Source organism: Oryzias latipes, chromosome 5 (genome assembly GCF_053564925.1).
Source record: "Oryzias latipes strain Hd-rR chromosome 5, Olatipes_Hd-rR_3.1".
NCBI lineage: Eukaryota > Metazoa > Chordata > Actinopteri > Beloniformes > Adrianichthyidae > Oryzias > Oryzias latipes.
The window spans coordinates 17,696,811-17,720,772 of NC_136241.1; the positions used below are offsets into that span (position 1 = coordinate 17,696,811).

Consider the following 23,962-nt stretch of genomic DNA (forward strand, 5'->3'; position numbering starts at 1 on the left):
ACAAGTTGCCGGATGTTTATAATCGTTAGTCAGGTTTAAAAGTAATATAAATCCAAAGGGGGCGGGGCCTGTCCAGTTCAGAGGTGAATTTCAAATGAACTACTGATGCTCTGCAGTAACTTTGTTCTAAAAAGTGTTTTTTTATTACATTTTGGCTAAAAAAGAAATAAATCATAATTAAAAATGGAAGCATTTTTAAAATAGATTTAAAAAAATGGTGGGAGTGAGAATTTAATGATTTTTATCCCATTGGAAATTAAGTTGATACGTATTATTTCACATGAGTACAGTGAATTAAATAAATATAATAAGAAGGTCTTCATAAATGTGTTTTGTTGAGTAGTATTTCCTTAAAGAAGTTTTATTTTATGTCTGTATGGTAGTATATTTTTTAACAATAAAATTGAGTATTTTGTACAGTGTAAATTGAATTTTTTAATTAATTATGCCTCATTATTTTAAGTTACTCCTAACTCAGGGAAATAACAAATCGTTTAATACTATTTCAATGACATATTTTACCTAAGAATGGCATTGGATCCTTGTGTGTATAATTACTGGGATTTGACATAAAAACAGCTACATGACTTGCAGATTGTGAATTTGTTGAACGTGTTGAGCCAAATAGAAAAGAAGAAGAATCTCCACTGATGACATCAACAGTTTATAAATGAGGATTGCAAACATATTTGCTCACAAATGCATAAGGAACAAGTAAGAAAAAAGGAATCACTGGATTTATCTGGTTTAACACATCAACAAGGAAAATGTGTCAGATCTGGGATTGCTGAGCCTGCTATCTGCTACAAAGGAATTTGCTGCAAGTCACATCGTTTTTAACAACTTAAACGTCTTCATATTTTTATTTGTTATTTTGAAGCATCCGAAAGATTGAAGTTCATGATTAAATTGAAGCAGTGGTGAGAAAAGGAAAGTTTGCATGTTTTTATTACAAAAGACAAAAAAAAACAAATACAAACAGTAATCAAAACTAAAAAAGTACTGTAAAGTCTGGCCCAAATAGTTTTTGAGAAACAGTCTAGTTTAAGAAAAAAAACAACAGAGAGATGTATAGTGACCTTTTCATGCTTTAACATATTGACAGCAATAGACCAAAGACAATTCTTTAGCTCATTTTTGAAAATACCAATTCTGCTACGTGAAATTAAATTCCTATAAAATAATACCAGCAGTAAAAGTGAGCACTTTTTTCTTTTTTTCTTTTAGTTCAACAGCTACCCTTGAAAAACATTTACGTTTATTTTCCTAATTATTTCTTTGCGATGCAAACAATGTCACCATGAGCATTTGTCCCTCGGGCAACAGCCCAAAACCCTTACATTTGAATGGCTTCACTAGTTTTATTGCTGCATAGTTGAAAGATAAATTCTGCAACTTGTGCACCATCCAGAATCAACAACACACAATGCTCTTTACTGAGAGATTCCCCAAATATTGTAACATCAAGAGAAAAGTTAGAACTGATCAAATCCTAGACAGTCAAACTAAGCAGCCTCTTCTTGTCACCAAGAAAGGTGAGTGTTCCCAAAATTTTCACATTACAGGCACTTTTTTTCGTTATTGCTCCTCTTCTCATCCTACAGATCAGTGAAAGCCGAAGACAAAAGAAGGACTGGTAAAATGGTGGGGTGTTCACATCTCAGTGTCTGCCACTTGGGTTTGGTTAGCAGAGTGTCCATTTGTGGTGGGGGGAAGGTTGTTTCCATTTTCTGGCGGGGACTCCCCGTTTGCAGTAGGCTTATCGACGGGCTCTTGGGGCAGTGGAGCCACAGACACCAGAGTGTTGGCCTGATTCTCCTCGTCCACCTGGAAAGACTCGGCCTTAGGAAAGAGCAGAGCACCGACTTCAGATAAAAACTTTTTCAGACTGTAAGATGTTAAATTAAAATATGATTTGCAAATTAAAAAACACACAAAGACTTTTTTTTGTTTTTAACAGCAGCATTTACATAATAGATTTACAAGTAATCTTAAATTGTAGGCATTTTATGGAAAACTGGTAGGATAAAGCGAAAAAAATCACCAAGCTTGTTTTTGACATTGGCTTTCTGCCATCTAAAAGATGATGCCACAATAACAATGCACTAAAACCAGATATTACCCCATGGCTATTGGTTTAAGTAGAACCAATAGCAGCTGCTGCTTTGAGTTTGTATGAGCAGTCTTTCCAATATGAAAGACCTGGTGTCATACTGTATAATTTCAGCCGGGCACAAATTGCAATCATTGATTTCTCCTCCATGACCAATTTTCAAACAGTTTGCACTTCCCTGAATGAAAAGGGACGCCATCCATACAGTGCTACCAAACCCGAGTCCCTGATTGGTCAAAGTTTCACCTGGTTTACCATTCAATGCGCGATTTTTATAAGTAACGCTGCAAAACAGACCTAAAATGTGCTTAGCTACAAGTGAATGTGAAGACCTTAAAAGCAAGAACCCAATTTGTGCATTTAGGTATGTTTATATAGACTTTTCATTGAAGTGGCCGCTTGAACACACATTGTCGAAAGTGACATGAACACAGCTTGACACTGAAATGTCCATTTGGATAACAAGTGAGTACTACTTTGCATGTTGAAATATACATTTTTGGTTCATCAATGTCAAACCGCCAAAGTACTCACTAGTCTGACCCCTTTAGAAGTCTTGCGGTGCATCTTGAGGTAATAACCAGCTACCAGCAGTGCAGCCAGCAGCAGTCCAGCCAGCAATAAGGACACTAGAACCAACTTGGAGTTCTTCCCCCAGCGATTAGTCGCTTCTTCAACGTTAGTCTAAACAGAGGTAAAAAAAGATTCAGAAATTAGTTTATTTGTTCACTCTTAGAACACTTGGGTTATTTCTTCAACTCAATTTTGGGGTTTTCATATTGGGATATATTTTTGGGTTACTTTTGGGAGGAAACCAATTTTTTGGAGTTATAGTGGGTATATTTTAACCCAAATTGCGTTCTTTTTCCTATTTTTTTTCTCTTAGAATAACCCAGAAACTCTTTTTAACCATGGAGTTGGATTAAAAACAACCCTACTTGGGTGATTTTTCATTTTAGTGTGTATTTTTTGTCTTTTTTTAAATTGAACAATTTTCAAAATGTGCTTGCGCAACACCCAGACAATTTGTTTAGTCAAAAGACATTTGATGAACAGTTTCTGTAGGAAAAATAATAGTCTAGGTTCTCTGCTTTAGTTAATATCAGGCAAAAAATTACAAGTTGTTTAACAATTAGAGCAAGATGAAGATTGGGAAAATGTATATAGTTAAATTAAAAATGTGTGCAGTAAATCTTTACAATAAATGTGTGCAGTAAATCTTTACAATAAATGAGAAAGATCAGCATGTTGAATAAAAATAACGCTTGCAGGTTATAATTGATCTATTTCTAAATCTATTTTCTATTTTTATAATGTACAAAAACATTGGTCATTGAAATACTTTTAATTTTCTTTTTTTCTTAGCTTATAAATGCAATTAACATCATTTTACTAAAATAATGTTATTCACCTTTTATATTTAGATCCATAGTGGAACTTTAGATACATTAGTTGAAAAACTGTGTTTTTGGACACAACTGGTTCTTAAACTATGGTATATTCCAGTTCCATGCAATGTGTTTAAAAAGAGGATGCTAAGTATGTGGAGTCTGCACTAGCAGGAGAAAATGAACAAAGCCAGTAAACCATAACCTAACAATGTATTGCATCATCTTTATTCTTGTGAGTCTTCCAAAAAAATGTAAGTGAGTGAGCTGTAGATGGAATCATGAAGAGACTTTATCAGAAAATTGGTTAATGGCTGATGAGTTCATTCAGTTTGTGATGGATTTGTGGGAGCTGTTGGACAGATGGTTCAAATCTGTACACCCACAAACAGAACATTGGTCCCTAGGTAGTAGACGTTTTTTTTCTCCCTGTGGGCTGTTTGTTTGTAATGCTGCCATCTTGAAGCCTTTTAGAGGCCACATACTGATGATGGAGTATTTTTCTTCCCTCTAGTGTATTTCAAGTTTGATCATGAGTCCGCCCCATGGTTGCATTGGGAGGTCAGTTTTGCAGGAAATCATTTAACAATTAAGGTTTTTTTTTCCCCCACAATGTTCTGGTAATATTTATAAAAAAAATGTTTTACTAAATTGCAGTTATCCTGCTTAATTCTGATGAACTAAATACATTTAAAATTCCCCACATCCACCATAGTTACCTTATCCTTTATGTTGTCATTGTTGAACTTGTTTGTCATGCCAGTGACATCATCTGCAAGTGAACGATATTTCAGGTGTAAATAAAAGGTAAAATTATAGTTTCAGTAACATTGTTGTGGCATTCTAAAGACATTACCATGGTTCTTGTTAAAAGAATTAGAAAAAAGTAGAAAACTAGAATTTGACATCTAAAAAGTCTATAACATTATTATACGTTTTCTGGTATGTAGCAAATAAATAATAATTGATCTCAGTTTCATTATATTGTAATATGTCTGTAAATGTATTTTTTTTTTCAATTTTTCTTTTGTTTTTTACTGACCTTCAATTTTCTTCCCAGAGACTATGGCTTCATTTGTGCCAGCTTCTTGGTAAATCTCCAGTTTGCAGTCTTCTCCACACAAATCTTCCAAAACACTCACAATTTTATTTTGTGTATCTTCCTGTAAACAGAGAAATAAGACAAAAATGCGAACACATATAAAACACATGGACAGAAATCTTGAAATTATCTCGATAACAATTTTATTTTAATAAGCCACTAATCCTCTCATTGTTGGCACAAAATAAGTTGTTCTATTATACCAAATCCCTAGTTTTTTCTTAGTTTCTTGAGAAAAGCAAGATAGTAAAACCCGATCCTACCTCACATTTTATATTCAATCTAAAAAAGCTTTATGAACATCCTTTTAAAATATTCAGGATTTGGATTTTAATGTTTTGAGCAGCTAAAATCACTTAACAGTTAAAAACAAAGACATACAAACTTAAAAAAGGGGTAGCCACCAAAATTTTAATAAAAAACAACCTTCTACATTCAATCAGAAATTGCATTTTTTTTTTCCTTTGATGTGCTATTTAGGTATGATCACATGTTTCTTATCCTTAGCGTAAAAATGTAAATAATTATATATGTCAATAAAAAACTTAATTATTAACTTGAAGAGTTGCTCTTGTGCATTAAAAATTATAGGCTACACGTTCTGCTTCATAGTAGTCAGTCGGTCTCAGTTTAGACCCTTAATTTTTGGACATGTTTTAGTTGATTTCTGCATTTTCCTTTATGTTTGAGTCTGTAGTTCTAGAGACTAGTTGTCCATATTTTTCTTTACGTAAATCAACCTTAAACATTGTTTTATTCAGCAAATGCATTTTCTTTTGGGTATAATGACTACTTTTGGAAAATTATAGCCTACTCTATTGTTTTTCATCAAACAGGAAACCCCCTTGTGTTGTCTGGCCACAGTTGTTTATGTCCTGTTTAAAGTAAACACACTTGTTCCTTACAGACTACATGGAAGCTGCAGTAATCAAAATCATATGTAGAGTAGTATAGCTTAGACCTCCACAGTAAAAGCTGTTGACCTCAGTGCTGTCATGCTGAGACTGGGAAGAATTTTCTTTCCAAACACAAATGTGAAAACATGCACAGTCTGACACTACAGCCACAGGCTGCTGTTTGTTAGTTACTTTTTCTACAGAAGCCTTGTGCCCACCCATAGTGGTGCTCTCCCACAGACTTCCAATTGCTAACTATTCCTTGCTTCTTGTGCAACAAAAATCTCCTGGAATTTTAAAAAGGTAAGATGCACACAGCTTCAGCGATTCACTTGCTTTTGGATCAATGGTTTTTGGCTCTGAAATGAAAATTTCCCTCGGAGGTCAAGTTTACAGGACACCTAGGCAACTCAAAAAGAAGAACAAAGTTATTTTTAACTCTTCCTTTGAAATTTCTCCTACTGTTTTCATGTAAGAATAAATTAAAGAAGAGCACTGCAGGACTATTTTTGAAACTCTTGCAGCCCTGTACTGGCTCACATGATTCTCTCTACTCACACCACTCTTTCATCAAAACATTTTTTTGTTTGATCTTTGTGGATATGCCTTCCTCTTTTGCCATAAAAAAAACGGCACTGCACACTAGCTGTGCGCATTTCAGTCAAAGAAAGAGGCAATTTGGAGACTTACACAGTTGGAGACAGCCTTGAGTTTGAGGTGGACAGCATTTTTTCCTTCCACAGTTTCTTTGATGACACAGACAACATCGTCCTGTACTGGCTGCAGAGATAAAAACAAAACTTTTTGCATTTGTTTTTATTTTTTATGTCTTTCTACATATAAAGCACACTGATATATTTTAAATAAGCATATATGTAATTACCAGTCATCATTAATTATTTTATTAGTACTGCACACTACACAGCCTACGTGACTGAACAATATATTATTCCACTGCAGCATTATGATGACACCCCTTATTTACTTTATTTTATTTTTACAACCTTAATTCTTTTGCTAATAAGGCTCGAAACTGAGACTTGAGAGTGTCAATCGCGTCAGTAAATGATCAAACAAAAATAATTCTAATAAATTTATGTTCATCTAAGCTACTATGGACTGAACCAGATTAACAATGTTTCATGCTTTCTTTTATTATATCACAAGATTCATTTCACAACAGGGTATGTACATAAGCCAGAATGTGAAGAATAATATTTAATATAAAGACTAAGGTTAGGATGACCACAGTTCAGAAAATTCTTTGATGCATATTTTTGTAATTATTTATTTGTACCTTTGGTTTGTTATCGTGACCATCTCCTCTGTGAGGAATCGGTGGTGGAGTCCCTGGTATGGTTGTTGTCTTCTCTGTGGGTTTGGTTCCCTCACTTGCTGCTTTCTTTGGAGTTGTGGGGTCATTGCCGTTATGATTTCCTTCTTTCTCTGTGGTCAAAGTCTTTGTAGGTTCAGAAGTATTTTGCAAAGTAAGCTGGACCGGGTATTGTCCTGTAACAATAAAACAGTCAAGCTAAAAGTACTAAGATTCAATTTAATGTTGTTCGGCTCAACAATCCTTAGATGGATTCAAACTATCCATTGACTGTAAGGGAATAAAGACCTATGTACTTAGTGGGCTCATAATTAACAAGTGCAGTTATTTTTAGAGCTTTTCATCTTACCATCAGGTCGCGCTTTTGGAATATCATCTCCTCTTATTGTCTCCGATGGCACTTTTGTTGCAACAATCAGTTCTTCTGCCAGTATTCCTGCTGTAAAAATCAAAATATTTCATTAAATGTAGTAAAAAATAGGGCACACATTTGCTGTTTAAAAATATTTTAAATCCCTTTGAAAACCTGTATTCCCAGTAACTGTGTTACCAGAGTTCAGGTAATCAGATAAGTGGTCTGTCTGATTTTTTAAATAAAGTTCTTACTAGATGCATCTTAAGTCGATAGATATCTTTTTATACTTTTGCATGTCTTTTAAAGGATACATGATGTATTCTCAAATAGTGCTTTACTACCTTCCTTTAAGACCCAAAGGGTGCCGCATTCACAGATCTATTCACCCACACATTCACACACTGATGGCGGCTTACACTGCATTGTAAACCTATAACCACCAGGAGCAATGTGGGGCTGAGTGACTTGCTCAAGGAGACACATGGTCAAGCAAGGTGGGAACTGAACCTACAGTATTCTGATCAGAGTTCAACTACTTTACCTCTGCACCACAGCTGCCCTCTACAGTATTTGTCTTATTATCCATCAATAAATCTCTCCTGAGGTCAAACTCTATGGAGTCCTATACTGTTCATAATTAAATAAATAAATATTTAATTAAATAAATAAACATGGCCTCATGCAAATACACAATCAACAAATAATTCTCTCATAAATATATAAAAAGATCGTGAAATTGTGAAAAACCTGCACACAGATTTTAAATTAGCCATTTTATTATTCAATATATTTCATTTTGCTTTAAAAACCTGTTCATTATTTTAAAACAGAATTTTAAAATATTCATTTTATTCATATGGAATATTATTATAATTCTACGTCTTTTTTCAGAACCTTGGATTTCAAAATCAATATTTTCCAAAGTAGCTTTGTTTTTATTTCATGTTGGTGTTTTTCACAATGGCGTATTTATATCATGAATAGCTTTTTCAGGAGAATGTCTCTGTCTGTCAATCAAACTAGACAAGGCGGAGACACTTTTGTGATTGGCTACTCCTTTACTCAGACATGAGCAGCAGCACCCTAACTACATCGATCGAAGATGTTTCAGCGAACGTGACGGCGCAATGCACTCACCTCAACACTAGGGGGAGTATGCACCTCAACACATCCACAGTGTTACACGAAATTGGGCAGTTTTTGTTCTAAATTTGCAGATAAAAGTGGCTTTGGGCGAGTGTGCATAATTCGGGTGATTTTGTGGTCGGTTCGGCAATTTTCATCTTCTCATTAACATCTAGTGGCCTAAGTTAGGCTGGGTGGTTGTTGGAGTTCCACAAAACTTCTATGAACTGGAGTTCCATGTAAGCAACATGCCACGTGTGGGAGGGGCTACCAGCTAATGTTTTTAGCCTGATAGCCACATGGAGCGGTTGCCTGCGCGTATCTCAGTAACAATGCATGGATGCACAATGCACATGGAGTGTTAAAAGATCAGGTTTATTTATTTTGAATAGTTTCACATGATAACAATGTTTCCATGTTTGAGTTCATGAGATCATCCCAGAGAGAGTCTCTGCTTCAGGTCCTGCAGTCAAACTACGTCTTAAATTACGTGTAAATCAGAGCGCCCAGGCAGCGCGAGAGTGTGTGTGTGAGCGCAAGTTAAGGGTCTTTGCCCTGTTCCCCGGAAAAGTAATAATAAAAAAATGTTTGCTCCAAAGTACAGAGCCTGATTCTTGGAGTAAGCCCTGGCTGGAGAATTGCTCAATCAATCCCGGATCTCCGCTGCGGTTTCCGACCACGGTCAGAAACGTCATCGCAGGAAAGGTTCAACATATTCCCGGGAGCGAAAAATAAAATCAGAGGACCTGATTATAATCATTGTCTCAATGAAAATAGAAAAATATAAGGTTCAGGAGGCCCGAGCAGGCTTTTTCCGCTTTGCGCAGCTGCCTCGTCTGACTGTCGGTCCGCCAGCTCACCTCCTGCGAGCCGACATAAGGCACGATGTGAGCTATGAGTGAATGGCGTAAGAATGAGGAGTGTTTCAACGGGGGACTTAGGCTACGTTCACACTGCAGGCTGAAACGACCCAATTCCGAATTTTTTGCCCCTAAGCGGCCCAATTCCGATCTTTTCATGACAGTCTGAATGACACAGATCCGATCTTTTCAAATGCGACCCAGGCCCCGTGGATTTGCCGTCCTGATTCCGAATTGTAGCCGTTCTTTTCAATTGCGACCGCCGTCTGACCGGCCAGGCGACTTGATTCCGAACTGTACGTCATCGACACGCAACAAACGTCATCATTCTGCGTTGAAGTAGGCGGGAACGAGAACGTAAACATCAACCATGGTGGACGATGCTGCTGAGACCAGTCAGTGGAAGAGAAGGGAGGTCACGGATTGGATTAATATTTGGGGTGATCGCTCTTTTCAAGCCAAACTCCAGGGCTCTTATCGCAACTGGGCGGTTTTTGAAAAAATTTCCAGATAAATGGCCGAGCGTGGTGTTGAACCTTTCCCGCGATAACTTTTTTTTCTTTCTCCCCTTTGACCGTGCTCAAGCGCGGGGGACCCGAGGCGATCCTCCTCCTCATCCCTGTTCTGATCCTTAGATTCTCCAGAACGGGTTAATAAAGAGTCCATAGCATTTATTCTGGGGGAAACCTTCTTTTATTACCGCCCTCCGTAACACACACCATGAATGCGCGCCCACACTGCCCCCCCCTATTCTCTATCGCGGCACGCGCTTGCACACACACACACACACGCGGGCGAGCGGCTCCAACACATACACATTTCCATTCCACAACAGTGGGTACAGACGATCCCGACTCCATTGCCTTCTTAAAATGAGAAGATTGTAATTGTGCTGATAAAATAAATAAATTTAATATTACAAAAAGAGCTCCGCTTTTGACAACACTGTTGTTGACATCCATTGTTAACGTTTGCTCCGCAAACAACAAGTGACGTCGTTCACCGTTGAGTATTCTTCTGGCTTCTGCGCATGCGGGTCTCGTTTGGGTCGTGTCACGGTCACACTGGAGATCACAAAAGTTCGGATTTACTTGGAAATGTGAACGGTCTAGCAAACAATTCGTATTTTTTCAAAAAATCCGAATTGGGCATTAAGCCCTGCAGTGTGAACGTAGCCTTATAGACGTGGACGATCGGAGCTCCTTTGTGGTTTGGTCCACACAAACCCTCAAACTACAAAAACAGAGTCGTTCATGTTTGCATCTTCTACAGCAGACAGATAGTTTGTCTCTATTTGATCTATAATGTCAGCAAAGCAGCGCGGATATCACTGAAATATGTCACCTCTCTGACTGGCACACCGCTGAGCGGGTATCCAGGAATAAGAGTTGTTTTCAATGGATGAGCCAATGAGCGTTTAGATCCCGCCCACTTTCACTGATTGACAGATAGACCCATTCTCCTGAAAAAGCTCTTCATGAAATAAATCAGGCATTGTGAAATAAAGCAACATGAAATAAAAACAAAGCTACTTTGGAAAATATTGTTTTTGAAATACGAGCTTCTGAAAAAAGACAGAATTATAATAATATTCCACATGATTAAAAATGAATATTTTAAAATGCTGTTTTAAAATAATGAACATGTTTTTAAAGCAAAATGAAATATATTGAATAATATAATGGCTAATTTAAAATCAGTGTGCAGGTTTTTCACAATTTCACGATCTTTTTATATATTTATGAGAGATTTATTTGTTGATTGTGTATTTGCATGAGGCCATATTTATTTATTTAATTAAATATTTATTTATTTAATTATGAACAGTATAGGACTCCATAAAACTCTTGCTTTTCACATGAAAACATGTAACAAAGTCAAACAGTTGAGACCATGAGATCTTGACCAAATTATTATTCATATTACAATCAAAAGCTAATAGAATTAAACAGTTATGTAGCTTTGGCATTGAGAAGTATTTATTTAGCCTCCCTCATCAGCTTTTATCATTTGGTAACATATTTCACTACTTTAATTTATTACTGACGCTCCTTGACTGCTTGATTGCATTCTTGGACAGTTTATTTTGAAATCTAGTCTTTTGCAAGATATTTTTATGCAAGATGTTTTCTGATTTGTGTGTAGAGAAAAGTTCTTTCAAAATGCGGATGCAATCCTGAATGACTCGAAATTATGCCCCTGAAGCGAGCTTTTGAAAATGAAGCAGTGATGGGTCATCTAACCAGTGATCAAACACTTGGCACATTTTTTTTCTTTTGTGTTCTTTCAGTAATGAAACCACAAAAATGCAATAACCTTGATATCTTTCTAGACTGAGATGATTTTCTTGGCTAACTGATAAAACGTGCTGCCACGCCCTGCAGTCACCAAGTTAATGAGCCCGACGTTTAGACTGCGGTGATCTGAGCTATAAATGAAACCAGATTATCCAGCACCCATTGTTTTCTTTCTTTCTGTGAAACAGCACATTATTACCTCACTTTCAAAATATCCCCATAACCTCTTTCCCCTGAATCTCTCCTTACACAGTCTCACCCACCTGGTTATTTCTTTTCTAAGCAGATGGTTTCAGGGAAAACATGTTTTTCTTTCCAGTTATTTTCAGTAGGTACATGGCTAATCAGCAAGCACACAAATGAACACCAAAGAGAGTTTATTTTGTGGTAAAATTACAAAGGATGCTCTTTTCACCTGATTTCACCTGTTAGTGTCACTGAAACACCAAGTTTGGGACAGTGACAAGTCTATTATAAGCTGTTTGTCCATCTTTCCCATTTCATGACAAACATCAACTCACTACACTACGACACCACAGCACCCTTTTAAGAAATGATTGTTGACTTTATCTCATATCTCCTTTTGTCCGAAGCATCTTGGAAACTCTTTCTTGTAAAGTCCAGAAACTAAAGGTTGTCAAAATAAAAATTTAAATTAAATACAAAACAGATGTGCAAAAACAAAACTAAAGACATTTAGTTGGGGGTAATGGTTTTCTTACACGTTTTCTTGTTATGACAGAATCTCTGACAATGTTATTTTTGCACTCATTGACTGATTTATTTTTTTGTGTGACATGGTGATAAGACAACTATTAGAGTGTGTGTGTGTGTGTGTGTGTGTGTGCACACAATTCAAAAATGTTGCATCAGTCTCAAGAGAGGTCCTCCGGCATGTTAAGTGTTAGCAACTGTACAATCCAGCTGTATGACAAACAGTATCTGTTCCACACTTTATCACCTAACTAACATTGGAAAATAGTCTTTACTGACAGTAGATTCATGTTTTTTTTAATTATGTCAAATATGCCCTTGATTAAAAAAAGAAACTGTGTATGATTGATCCTTATGCAACTAACTACTTTTCTATATCAGTAGAAGAATAGCTTTGTGAATACTTGGAGATCTGATTCAGTCTTAAAATGAGGATGACAGAAGGGATGGTATTATTTAGCATTATTCTTATTCAACTACAATAGACTGCTGAAATCATTTTTTTTTTTGCATAACTGCCATCTGGAACTGATGCTAATCAAGTTTTTATTGAGAAAATACATCCATTAGCACTGAATGCTTACTGTGATTTTGGAGGTCAGATGCCAGAAGAGGGTGTTGGCTTACTTGATGTCTCTCGTTATCTAAAATGACCATAGGGAAATGGACCAGTGACTTTGAGGAGGCCACATTGTTTTATTATGTTCATCTTTTATATGGCTCTGTCAGCCTTGACTGTGCAGCTGTCCCTCCTTTACTACTGGGTGGTCCTTCTGAATCTCAACAGAAACAATGTGGTTGAGATGGTCAAGCACCAAGCATAAATGAGCTTTTCCCACGCAAATGTGGGATCCTGAGTGTTGTTTTAGCTCCGTAGCTTTGTCATTTTTGTCCAGAAGGTTTTTGTGTTTGTGGCTTTGTGAATATATATATATATATATATATATATATATATATATATATATATATATATATATATATATATATATATATATATATATATATATATATATATATATATATATATATAATTTATAAAGATGTAATCTTTATACACACTATGTTATAAGTGCTAGAAATGTTTGTTTTTCAACAACAACACAGGCAGTGTTCTGTAAATTGTTATTTTACATGCAGTATTTTATATGCAGTAAATTGTTATTTTACTGCAGAAAGACTCTATTCTGTAAAAAACAAGAAAAGAAAAAAAACATCCTCTCACATTTAATGATGTCATTCACTCCAGTGCATTCGTCCAGCTGAGCTGCTACATTTTCATAAAGCAAAACACACTTGTGCCACGGGCACTGTAAAAGCACTAGGTTTGCTTTTGCAGCTCGGCCAACACAACCAATAAACTTTTTCCTGCTCTGAACACCTTATTAGAGCAGGAATCATTTCCAGTTACTAATTCCAGAAATTTTCTTTTGGCCTCGTTAGAGTCTAACCCTGGTTGCTATCTGATGGTATTAGTCAAGCATTTATGAAGGCAAATAGGGCTCATGTTAGATGATAGCCAAGAAGGTTGGGTAATAATATCTGGCTTTGTGTCGTAAAGACACAATGGCTTTCCTGGTTGCAAGTCTCTGTACTTTGTCAGAGTGACTTCAAAGATTGTCATCATCTCATCTTACACCAAAATCTTGCAGTGATTCTTTTCTGGCCCTGTTTTGTGCCTTTGCGTTTAAGGCGCAGACTTTCATATGTTTATGATGTTCTAAACTCCTGGGCCTTAAATCACAGAGGATGTTGCAAGAAGCATTTCTGTTGTTCCTTTTTTGGGCCGTGTTTAAACATACCCGTCATCAGTGAAAGTGAAAACTTTAAAAGCTGAGTCGTTTTGAGCCAAGACTCCACATGTTATTTTGCGCGAGCCTTGACTTCATTGCTCTCTGGAATATTTTCCCACCAGAATTCTGACTGACGACTGTGGTCTGGATATGCTCCACCCTGAACAACCCCCCCCCTATCTCTTGGGATTTTGGATGGAGGAATCTGGCAGGCTTTGGAGGAGGACAAGCCTTCAGTTCCACGCCCTTCTCCGTCTTAGTTTCTCCTCTCCATTTACCCTGTCCCAGTCACGCACAGCCAATCTGGAGCACATATTGAGGTGAGATTTAGGCCTCAACCTTCACACCTCTCGAACATTAATGTAACATAAAGCTGCATCTGAAAGCTATACTACCGTAGAACAAAAACTTTTCCTGCACATTTCTAGAAGGCTTTGCTTGTCTTCGATGTCTCAGAATTGCCTCATCATAAATTTGATGGCTCACCGTGTACCACCTCCGCATAAACATCTTTACATATATTTACATAATAACTGTGCGTCTTATGTCTCTCAAAGATGACTGTGTGCTGCTTTTTTGTTTTTTTCTCTCAAGGACTTATTTCACTGTCTACCGTCAAGGGAGCTCTTTATGCAAATGTATGAAAAATAGCAATGTAAAGTCATCTGTGCAGGTGTTTTTTTGCCTCGTCGTCAGTGAGCCTCTGAGCATGAAGCAAGTTATTGAATATATTCTAATCAACAGACGCACACACTGCTTTGGTTTCCTTTTCCTGTACACCACTACGCGCAGATAATGTTTATCCGCCAACATTTCTAATATGAAATCCACGGACAATTTACATAATTCAATACAATATTAAAAAACATTATTTTATTACTGAATTAAATTCTAAAAAAATAAACAGAGAAAATATAAAGTCATTACCTCTTATACGTTTGTCTCATTACAATTTACTCTTTTTCATTTTCTGATTTTACATGTGATTTTTTCTTTCAATCCTCAAGGATTAAATTATTAACGAAATATATATTATGTCTTAAAAATTAATTTGATATGAATTTATTTTTTTCATGCTATATAAGTCTATAGTCTATACTTGTGCTTCCTTACGAAAACAAAAAGAACAACCTTTAAATAAAATCTGCTGGTTCGAAATCTATGTTGGTGCCTATCTGTGTCTATCTGTGTGGATTTTACTTGCTGGGTTTTTCCAGGGTTCCTTCGACAATCCAAAAACATAAAAGTTTGCCTGAATGATGATTCTAAATTGTCAGTGGATGTGAGAATGCATGGTCAGATGATAAACTGTTCGGGGTGTACCTTCCTTGCCTCAGTAAAAACTGGAATAAGTCATTTCACTTTATTTTTAATGGGTTGCATATAAACAATGGTGTGTAGTCCACAAAAAACGAAAATGCTAAATTCATGTCTTCTAGCAATAGATGGGTATTAGACATTTTTGTATGACCTTATTTAAGCAAAGTAAATAGGTAACTCCAGCAGCAAATATACAGGTTTAAAGTAACTCAACATGTCACACTGTTGTGCTGAAAGAAAGAAAAACATGACAGTTTCATTAATATTTTAAAAACCCAAATAAGTAAATGAAGTTAGGACAAAACTAAATGACAAACACTACAAATGCCATTTGTAGTGTAAAACAATTCAGAGCCTTCACTTTTTGATATAAGATTGTCTTGTTTTAACTGCACGCAAACCTTAATTTTAAGTTTTTCTTGAAACTACTAAAAGCTGTCTTTAGGATTAACAAAGAGAGCCTTTCGTACCACATTTATGTTATAGAATATTTATTTTAAAAATTGGGTTGTTTTGGTTCTTCATAAGAGCAATCTTTAGAGCAAACATTAGACATGCATGGTGGTTAGATTCCTGTCATGCCTGCTCTGATATTATACAAACCTAGACAGATAAACATGTGGGTTGCATGCAGTCTTACCCATACAAGGATTTGACATTTCCTTAACTCTCCCACAATCCTTTTCAATTTTATTTTGTATTTTATCTTAAACAACCTTTTCATACTAAGATGGAGAAGTGCTTTTTGTTTTCCAGTCAGCCTTATTTACCTATCCAAACATACAAAATACATGTTCATATAAAACACTTAAATGAAAATGAAAATATTTCTCTAAAGCAAAATTGAATTGTTTGAGTGGACAAAGCATCCATTCACAGATTTGGTGCACGTGTTTAGGAGGTACAAACTATTAAATCATGGCACTGGGTCCCTGTGGGCCTACCTTTCTTTTGCTGTGAGGAAACCTGGTTGTGTAATTGGTCATGCTGAGGTGATAATGGTCTGCACTCGTTACTAGACAACCGTGTCAGAACCCTTCTGGTCACATGCAGCAGGAACTTTTCAAAGTAAAATACTCTTGTAAACAAGTATTTCTTGTGCTCAATGCATCCACTTGCAAAAATAAAATGCAAGTAAATAGATCTAACAAACTGCAGCTAAAGCAAAAGTATACATTGGCTAGATTGTGCAGGACAGCAAATGAAAAACTGTTTCCAGGAACAGCTCTGTATCATATCTGTTAAAAAGTTCTTTCCTCAGGATTTGGAATGTCTTAAGATTGTGGTAAAACATGCAATACTAAAGCATAGCTTCATAAAGTCAAACATGCCCTGCAACCTTACCCTTTTTGAAACAACAAGCTGGTGACCCCACTATCTTGACCCTTCAGTGGTCACCCATCCCCCACACACCCCCACAACCTCCTGTGGCCCCTCCCTTATCACTCCTGTCACAGCGATTAATAGCAGTATCCTGTCCATTTTTCTCTCCTGGCAGAAAAGTAACAGAAGCTTATGGTTTCAATCAGACCAGAAAGGGGGCGTTTACTTCACACAGGGCTGCCCAGCTACAAAACTCACCCATCCGAGCCTTGGGCCACTGCAGCTGCTTATCCAGAACATGATGTCTGCTTCTAAGGTCCCCAATCAGGGAACATGACATCTGCTTTCAATATAGAGCAAAAAAAAAAAAAAAGGAAAAGAAAAGAAACTACCCTTCCACCCCTCCCTTGTCCAAACACTTAACACTCTCCTCCCACACCCATGCACGTTTGGGCAGCTATTCTTATTTGGACATTCCATACACTCCATTGCTTTTGTATACCCAAACCCGATCCCTAACCCTAATTTTAACCATCACCAGTTCATGCCTAACATTAACCTTTAGCTAACCTTCATTCACACTTAAGCTCTAAACTTAACCAAGAATCTGACTACGGCATTCCTCTGCCTCAGGGCTTACCAAGTGTTCTCATGAAACCCATCGAGGCTGTGATGTCAGTGATTACACTAAATGGTCCTAGCAAGGTATCAAACACACATTTACACACATGTACAAACAAAGATTTGTCTTCTGAAGTTACACTGGGCAGTAGTGTAAGAGTTTAAATGAGATTGACTGGTTTAAGTAGACTGAATAGGATTTTTTTAAGTGTGGCAGATAAAAGCAGCTCCAGAGGGAATTGTACAGAGAAACGTGTGTCTACTAGAAAAAAAGAAAAAACTCATCAGTAACAAAACTCGGCAGCTCATTTCCTTCAACAACCTCGAAATGTACTTTTTTGGCACTTCTATTTATTTATTTTTACAGTAAGTGTTGCGATCTTACCCCTAATGGCATTGATATCTAATGTGTGAATCAAAGTGCATTTTAGATTAAATTAAAAAAAATTGACTCATTAATAGTTTGCCGCATAAATGCTTATGATTAAATATACATAGAAAGATGAATCAATGTGTACTAAGAGGCTGTAGAGTTCAGAGTCAATAGTATTTTAGTGCTTTGTTTTCGTCAGATGAGGATTAACAGCAACCTTAAAGCAAATGTGGACGTTTGTGTGTCCCAAAGTCAGAAACAGACACTGGGGAAGGAACAATCCTAAAGATTTAGATTTGATTTTAGAATTTAAATGTTGCTCAAAACAGGAATAAACGGGATTTTTTTGGTGCATCTCTTACTACAGTGAGTACTATAAAACCAATGATTCACGCAATTGCATACTTTGCATACTCTGGCTTGACAGCAGGGTTGTGTATAGTTCATTGCTTTACTCAAGAGCCCCCTTAAACCACTTCTTAGACCAGTCACAGCTTCAACTGCACAGAAAATGTGGTTTTAAGTATAATCTTGAAACATATAATCTTAAATTTAACAAACACAAAGGTCTCCAAAAATATCACTGACAACACATTAGACATTAGCCTCTCTCTTCCTGTCTTTGAGCTTTTCTCATTCTTACGCATTTGTCTTTTCGCCACTTTTACGGAAAACCCTGTCATCAAGATTTTTTGTCTCCTGTGGTTCAAGGATTATGGCATTTAAAGGTTAGGATTTTGGTAAGAGAAAGAAACATTTACATGAGCACCTTTCAAAGCCAACAGCTGTGTTTTCTTTAAAGTGATTTAAATCACTTCTTCCAAACATGTGGGCGAACAAAAATGTGTTCAGTTTTGTTGTCCTGGTTTGGCACAAATATGGTGTGATATTTTGTTACATAGTAACACAAACAGCAATTGCATGAATGTATTTAATGTTTTTTGACTGTTTAGGCTAACAATTATTTACCTTTTTCTAGTGTTGTTCACACAGAAATCTAATGATCCTTCATGAAAAAGTATTTTTACATCAATAAAGATTTTCCTTTTGCTTTCTTTTACACAAAACTGATAATTTTTGGCCATTTCACATTACAACTTAGAATATAATGTATTTGTCAATGTATACATTGCATCAAAGTATGTAAAGTGGGGTCATCTAGACCAAGTAGACAGTGCTCTGAACCTTTTTCCTCAATTATTTGTGATCTTCACTGGTGTCCATGAATTACATGAAATCCTCATCACCTTTTTCCACCTTTGTCATGGTAGGGAGAACACGTCAACAGCCGCGTTTACAAGTGCAAAATATCTTGATCGGATCAATGGTCGGATTAGAATTCAACCGTGTACCTAGGCCCAGAAAAACTTTTTCCAATTAGAACAAACGTTTACATGCGCAGCACTTTTGGAACTTGTCCGAATAAATCAGTTGCACATGCGCAGTTCTGTTTAAAAAAGCGGAAGAGGCAACGAGTCCCGCTGTAAAAAAAAAAGGTGCCACATGCATATATGTAGCAGCTCTGTTATATACGAGATGATCTTCTAAACGTGCTTTTGTTAATGTTACAGTTATTATAAAAGCGCCTGTTCGCACACGCACAACATTTAGCCTGGATGAACACAAAATCCATGCGGAAATGCATCTTGGCTGCATGTAAATATCTGGGAATAACATCAGCCTTTATTTTGTCGGGAAACGACTGGAAATACAAATCCACGTGATTGTTTGAACGGTTTCTAAGGTAAGGACTTAGCGGGATTTCTGCTTTGAAAAGCTCACACACCGCCCCAAAGCCGGTGCGTGAGCTGGTAGGCCCGAGCTCTGCTCGAAGACTGGAGAAATGGTTTTCCTGAATTTTACTGCTCGTTCACCTAGAGCTGCGGGACTGATGGCAGTCCAAAGTCTCCCACACGTAACAAAGCATCTTCCCCTCAAACACAAAACTATGAGTCCGGCTGCTCTGCTCAGAGACACGGTTCACTCCGTCCACTGGCAGCCGCGCCCGTACCGCGCAGGGTCCGGACGTCAGGGGGCACGAAGTGCTCCTTCCCGGCGCCCCCCTCGCGAAGGGGTGTCGGAGAAAATAGGAAGGGAGAGCCAGGGAGCCCGCAGGGCGAGGGCGGAGCGCAGAGGCGTCCTCGCTTCGCACCGGGCATCAGCGGAGCAGCCAGTCGGTCCTGTTTGAGCTCCAAAGCTTTCTCTGGACCGAAACATCCATCTATGCATGACGTTAAACCAGAGCAGTAGTGACACACGATCGGAATGAACCATTTACATGCAATACAATCGGATCAACAATCGGCATAACCCACCTATCTCAATCGGAAAGAAATTTTGATCTGAACGAGTCAGATCGGGGCAGAGTATTCCGAACGACGTGTTTACATGACACATTTTTCTTCTGATCAGGCGTTCTTTCCGATTACTTTTGTCCATGTAAATGCAGCTAATGTAAGGATCGGGTCATCTGGACCCCATAGGACGGCACAAGGCTTAACAAAAAACTGGCGGCAAGGGCTGAATAGTGGTGCAGTGGTTAGCTCCTTGTTCAAGTTCTGGCTGGGGGACCTGAAACAGAATCACCACCTTTCTGTGTGGAGTTTGCATGTTCTCTCCATGGATGCATGCGTTTTCTCTGGGGCCTCCAGCTTCGTCCATGGTTCATAGATTAATTGGTTACTCTAAATTGTCCCTAAGTGTGAATGCGAGTGTGTGATTGTGACCCTGCGTCAGACTGTAGACCTTTGCAGGGTGTACCCTGCCTTCGCCAATCAGTGATCAGGATAGGCTCAGGATAGGGGGACATGTTTGGAAGATGAATGAAAAAAAAAAAAGCTGACGGTCAGTCGTGGAAATATTTTGTTGACCAATCAAAACTAGCTCAGGTCACCAATTAGCCAATTCATTAAACCTAGCTTTGGATACTCCATTTGTATTATTATACAGTAATTTTCAAATTTCAATTTTGCTGTGTGTTTTTTGTCAATTGTAAAAGAAAAATAATAAAGTACTAAGATAACAGAGTAAAAGATGCAGAAGATAGATTTAGATTGAGGAAGCTGATTAGCTGAGGCAACCCCTGAAGGGAAAAGCCGAAAGGAAAAGAAGAAGAGAAAAATACATTTTAAAATTTGGCTAGGATGGTTTTGCAGGAGCAAATCACAGGGAGAGAAAAAATCTTACCCTTTGAAGCTTTGGGTTTCAGACAGATCTTTTTAATAGATTTGCAGCTGTATCTGATCATCACCTGAACCTCTATTCAACAGTGGGATGCATGAAAGGCCACTCAAATCACTAACTTCTTTGTGCCTGTTCAAATTTCATTCAAGCAAAACTGGATTTTTAACTACTTTTTCACGTACACATTTTAAACTGGCAATGCAGTTAGCAAAAGAGAAATTGCATTTTTAAATTTGATCTTTTATCCTATAAAGTTTTGAATCAAACATCTGGTTGTGATGGTGTGTCACATGTTTTGAGTTGCTTTTACTTCAAATGACTTATTAAGTTTTTTTTTTCTCTTCTTTCTCAAGAGCAAATGAGACTTTTCACGTCTTACAACGATTCAGGGTCCATAGATTGAAATTGTATAGTTGAAGTCACAGTTTGCTAAATCAAATGCAGCTGTCCATCTTGGCTGAGGGTCTCATTCACAAAAGCTTCATCTCTTGAACAACACACGAGGATTGAATTAAGGAACCCAGTATGGGGTTTGTTTCCAGCCACAACAGAGGGCTACAGGCAAGTCTCTCTCTCTGTAGCTGCACTTCATCCTCTGTGGCTCTTTTAACTATAAACCTTCATTGAAGCTGATGTCTGATGTATTTTTTTCTACATCTTATGGTTTTATTCCTGTCTCTTGACATCCTTTAAGTAAGGTTTGAGCCTTACCATAATTTATGGAGGAGGGGGGGTTCCTTAGCTTCTTTTTGCTCTTTGTTTTAATCTAAACGGACTAACTTAGCATTTAATGATAAAATATAGTTTTTTTGTGAAATAAAAACAACTTCTAATGATTTAAATATATGTTGAAGTTGATGGCTTTAATATAAACTTGGAGCGCATTCCATTTAAGCTATTTTTGCATTGATTCATTGATACATGATCTGCAAGAAGTCATGTATGTGTGCCACATGATGGGGGGAGATGCATGCTTCACATGGTAGCTCAGATGCCTAGCGTAAAGCTCTCACTGTATCAGCACAACCATATTTAAGATGCATGTTAACAACCAAACTCCACGCCTTTCTCTCACGCACCTTTCAACTGGCATCACATTGCGTAAAGCTAAATATAAACGTTAGCATTTCTCAAAGACTGTGTTGATCATGTGAATCTGAGAACAAAAAAAGCTACACAAAACAAAACGTGCAAAAAGAGAGACAAAAAAAGTTACATTAGCAAAAACGACAAACATCTAACATTATTATTTCATCAGAATGTGACAAATCCAAAAGAGATTTTTATAATTAAATTTACCAAGTGTGGTTTTGCTGTTCTCCTGAGTTAAGTCTTAACTGACCCCCTTTGTTTGCTAGTTTCTACCCATGAGCAGTATGTTTTTTTTCTTCAGATATCCTGAGGATATATTTATCCTATAAACAGAAAATCACTTTTTCCCACCTAAAGATTCTTGAGTTCCAGGCGCTAAAAAAGTTGTAGGGTTAAAACTGAATGAATTAAACTAAAAGGCAGATTCAAACAAACACTGCTCCACCCCAATCCCACCCATCCTGCCCCCCCCCCCCCCCCCAATTGCAGTAGATGGTTATTTGATCCCTGACAATTGACCCCCACAGCCTTGAGTTTTTGTTACTTACCGTTCAAAAGTGGCACGATGAGAAGCAAAGCAAAAGCTAGTATTTTGTGGGGCTTCTCTGCTGGTTGCGTTGATGCTGCCATTGTGGTCCTCAGCGTGCACACGTCCACTGTGGGTTTGAGAAAAGGAGGGAAACAGAAAGAAGAGGGCAAAGCTGGTCAGCCACAGCAGTTCAGAGTTTCCTCTTACTCAGAGTGGGACAGGGTGGATAAAGCACCACTTGTGTTCTGTCAGTTTTTATATAGCCACCCCCCCTTCCTTTTTTAAGCGAGCCCAGCCCTACACCCCGTCTTCCACTGGTTGCTTTAACCCTTCCTCTGTCCCCCCACCCCTCTAGAGGTAGAAGCAAGGCGGATGGAGGGTAACATAATAAAGAGGTCTTGCACTGGATGTTCTGGATTGAAAAGGAAAAAAAAAAGAGTAAATTCTGTTCAAATGTTCAAATCTCTTTGTACACTACATTACTTTATATCTCAAATGCGGGGGTGACTTGGTATAAAAAACAAAAAATACTTTTTGGTGATCAGACCTCCTTTGTTCATCTGTGGTCATTTTCAAAGTCAGCTTGAGCTGTGAACCTTGCATGTGGACACAGCAGCAGTATTTGACTTCATGAAGTGTTTGCAGACAACAGGCTGTTGTTTGCAGGATTAGTTACACCACTGTAGAGGGCATCATAATTGAAAGAAAAATGGAGCCCACTGTTATGCTAAGTACTATGTCATCTATTTCTTTGGCCTAAGGCCTCCCACCACTCAACAAGGCCATCAATCAACACCAGCATTGGTTAAGACACCACAGGATCCCCTTAAACCTTTTACACTTCCACAGACTCCCCAAAACAGCTTCTCAAACTGCAGGATATCGGTTTTCCCTTTTGTTCTCCCAGAACTTACACTTCTCACACTCTTTATTATTTACACATCTGGAACCACTAGTGAAGGTACTAAACAAGCTTTTTAAAAGACCCGCCCTTTTAGATTGAGAAATGAACAACAACAACAACAGCCAGAGCAGAGAAGATAGATGCACCAAAGCTTAGTCCTGCATTCTTACAGTCACGTAATGTGATGCCAGTCCTGATCCCCATAGTTCCCTTGTCCCTTCTCCCCATTTCCTCCTTTTCATCCCCCTCCCCCTTCTTTCACACCAGATCCTTATCAAACTTGCAGCTCAACAGCAGGGCATTAAAGCAGACAACTGGCTCCTCACTACTGTGACTTGGGATGAGTTGAAGCTCAGAAGAAAAAAACAGCTGAGCGGCAGTTGTAAACACAGATGTACACCCGGAGTCATGGCACACCTGCAAATCACAGATTAGACAGTTGGCTAAGTCTTTCTAGTTTTTGAGTGAGTGATTGCTTGCTTGAATTTTACTTACAGTTTAATTCAGATTAGACACAAGCTAAGAGGAACATGATGCCAAAACACATGATGGCCTTTCTTTTGTGGTGCTAAAGTGTGACTCAAACAGGTAATGTAATGGCATTTAACTGAGTTTTAATTTGATCTTCTCGTAATCTTGCATCA

The 23,962-nt window shown here is 37.7% G+C and overlaps 1 protein-coding gene across 2 annotated transcripts; it reads right to left on the reverse strand.

Moving 5' to 3' along the window:
- Nucleotides 1-930: 930 nt before the first annotated feature.
- Nucleotides 931-22,773, reverse strand: si:ch211-286o17.1 (uncharacterized). 2 transcript variants are annotated; one of them, XM_004068838.5, is made up of 8 exons: nucleotides 22,434-22,773; nucleotides 7,182-7,271; nucleotides 6,797-7,008; nucleotides 6,190-6,279; nucleotides 4,544-4,664; nucleotides 4,221-4,273; nucleotides 2,648-2,797; nucleotides 931-1,842 (listed from the first exon to the last, which is right to left on the reverse strand). In XM_004068838.5, the coding sequence occupies exons 1-8, from the start codon at nucleotides 22,513-22,515 to the stop codon at nucleotides 1,654-1,656; spliced, it is 987 nt and encodes a 328-aa protein (XP_004068886.1). In that variant the 5' UTR covers nucleotides 22,516-22,773; the 3' UTR covers nucleotides 931-1,653. The 2 variants fall into 2 exon arrangements, with proteins under 2 accessions (XP_004068886.1, XP_020558926.1); XM_020703267.3 differs by having other exon boundaries at nucleotides 7,182-7,268; nucleotides 22,434-22,743.
- Between the last annotated feature and the right edge of the window lie 1,189 nt (nucleotides 22,774-23,962).

Coding starts and splice junctions, on each gene's coding strand:
- si:ch211-286o17.1 (XM_004068838.5), bottom strand. CDS start 22,515: ATGGCAGCATCAACGCAACCAGCAGAGAAGCCCCACAAAATACTAGCT. Junction 7,009..7,181: donor TCCAAAAGCGCGACCTGATG/GTAAGATGAAAA, acceptor TTATTGTTACAG/GACAATACCCGGTCCAGCTT. Junction 1,843..2,647: donor CTTCTAAAGGGGTCAGACTA/GTGAGTACTTTG, acceptor CTCTTTCCTAAG/GCCGAGTCTTTCCAGGTGGA.